The 935-nt window shown below is 41.4% G+C and overlaps 1 protein-coding gene across 1 annotated transcript; it reads left to right on the top strand.

Annotated features, from left to right (window-relative positions):
- The first annotated feature begins 447 nt into the window (after nucleotides 1-447).
- On the top strand, nucleotides 448-935 carry LOC109020805. The gene is made up of 2 exons (XM_019003323.1): nucleotides 448-513; nucleotides 612-935. Exons 1-2 carry the CDS (start codon nucleotides 448-450, stop codon nucleotides 933-935), a joined length of 390 nt encoding a protein of 129 aa, XP_018858868.1.

Below are 935 nucleotides of genomic sequence, written 5' to 3'. Positions count from 1 at the left end.
GACTCTTTGGGTAAGTTAACTCGGTTGTATGTCAAAGAGATAGTGCATTTGCACGGAGTACCCAGGAGTATTGTATCGGATCGGGACCCGAAGTTCACGTCCCATTTTTTAAAAAGTTTACAGACAGCTTTAGACACTAAGTTGAAGTTTAGTACTGCATATCACCCTCAAACAGACGGTCAATCAGAGCGTAACATTCAGACTCTTGAGGATATGTTGCGAGCTTGTGTCATGGAATTTCAGGGGAGTTGGGAGAATTATCTGCAGCTAATTGAGTTTGCTTATAATAACAGTTTTCATTCCTCTATTCAGATGGCCCCGTATGAAGCTTTGTATGGGAGGAGTTGTAGATCACCTTTGTGTTGGGATGAAGTTGGCGAGAGTAAATTGATTGGGCCTGAGATAATTCAAGAAATGAAAGATCAAGTTTGGTTTATCAGGACTAAAATGGCGGAAGCACAAAGCCGTCAAAAGAGTTATACCGATACAAGGAGAATAGACTTATCATTTGAAGTAGGTGATTGGGTTTTTCTCAAAGTCTCTCCTATGAAAGGTGTTAAGCGCTTTGGTAAGAAGGGAAACTTAGTCCGAGGTATGTTGGCCCTTTTCAGATTGTTAAGAAAGTTGGACTTGTCACTTATAGAGTTGCATTGCCGGACTATTTTGGGGAAGTTCATGATGTGTTCCATGTGTTGACATTGAAGAAGTGTTTTGGACAACAAGAGCTACGTTTTGTTGACCCTGAATGCATTCAACTTTACCCGAACCTTACTTATGAAACTGCCTCGACGCAGATCGTGGATTGGAAAGAGCAAAGGCTAAGGTCTAAGACGATACCTTTGGTGAAAGTGTCATGGGACGATCCGTTGGCTCAATATTTCTCTTGGGAGAGAGAAGCCGATATAAGGGAGCAATATCCATATTTGTTTCTTTGA

This window comes from Juglans regia, chromosome 10 (assembly GCF_001411555.2).
Source record: "Juglans regia cultivar Chandler chromosome 10, Walnut 2.0, whole genome shotgun sequence".
Classification (NCBI taxonomy): Eukaryota; Viridiplantae; Streptophyta; class Magnoliopsida; order Fagales; family Juglandaceae; genus Juglans; species Juglans regia.
The sequence above is the reverse complement of the archived record's forward strand: the minus strand, read 5'-3'. Positions and strand labels throughout refer to the sequence as shown.

Coding starts and splice junctions, on each gene's coding strand:
- LOC109020805 (XM_019003323.1), top strand. CDS start 448: ATGGCGGAAGCACAAAGCCGTCAAAAGAGTTATACCGATACAAGGAGA. Junction 514..611: donor GAATAGACTTATCATTTGAA/GTAGGTGATTGG, acceptor GGCCCTTTTCAG/ATTGTTAAGAAAGTTGGACT.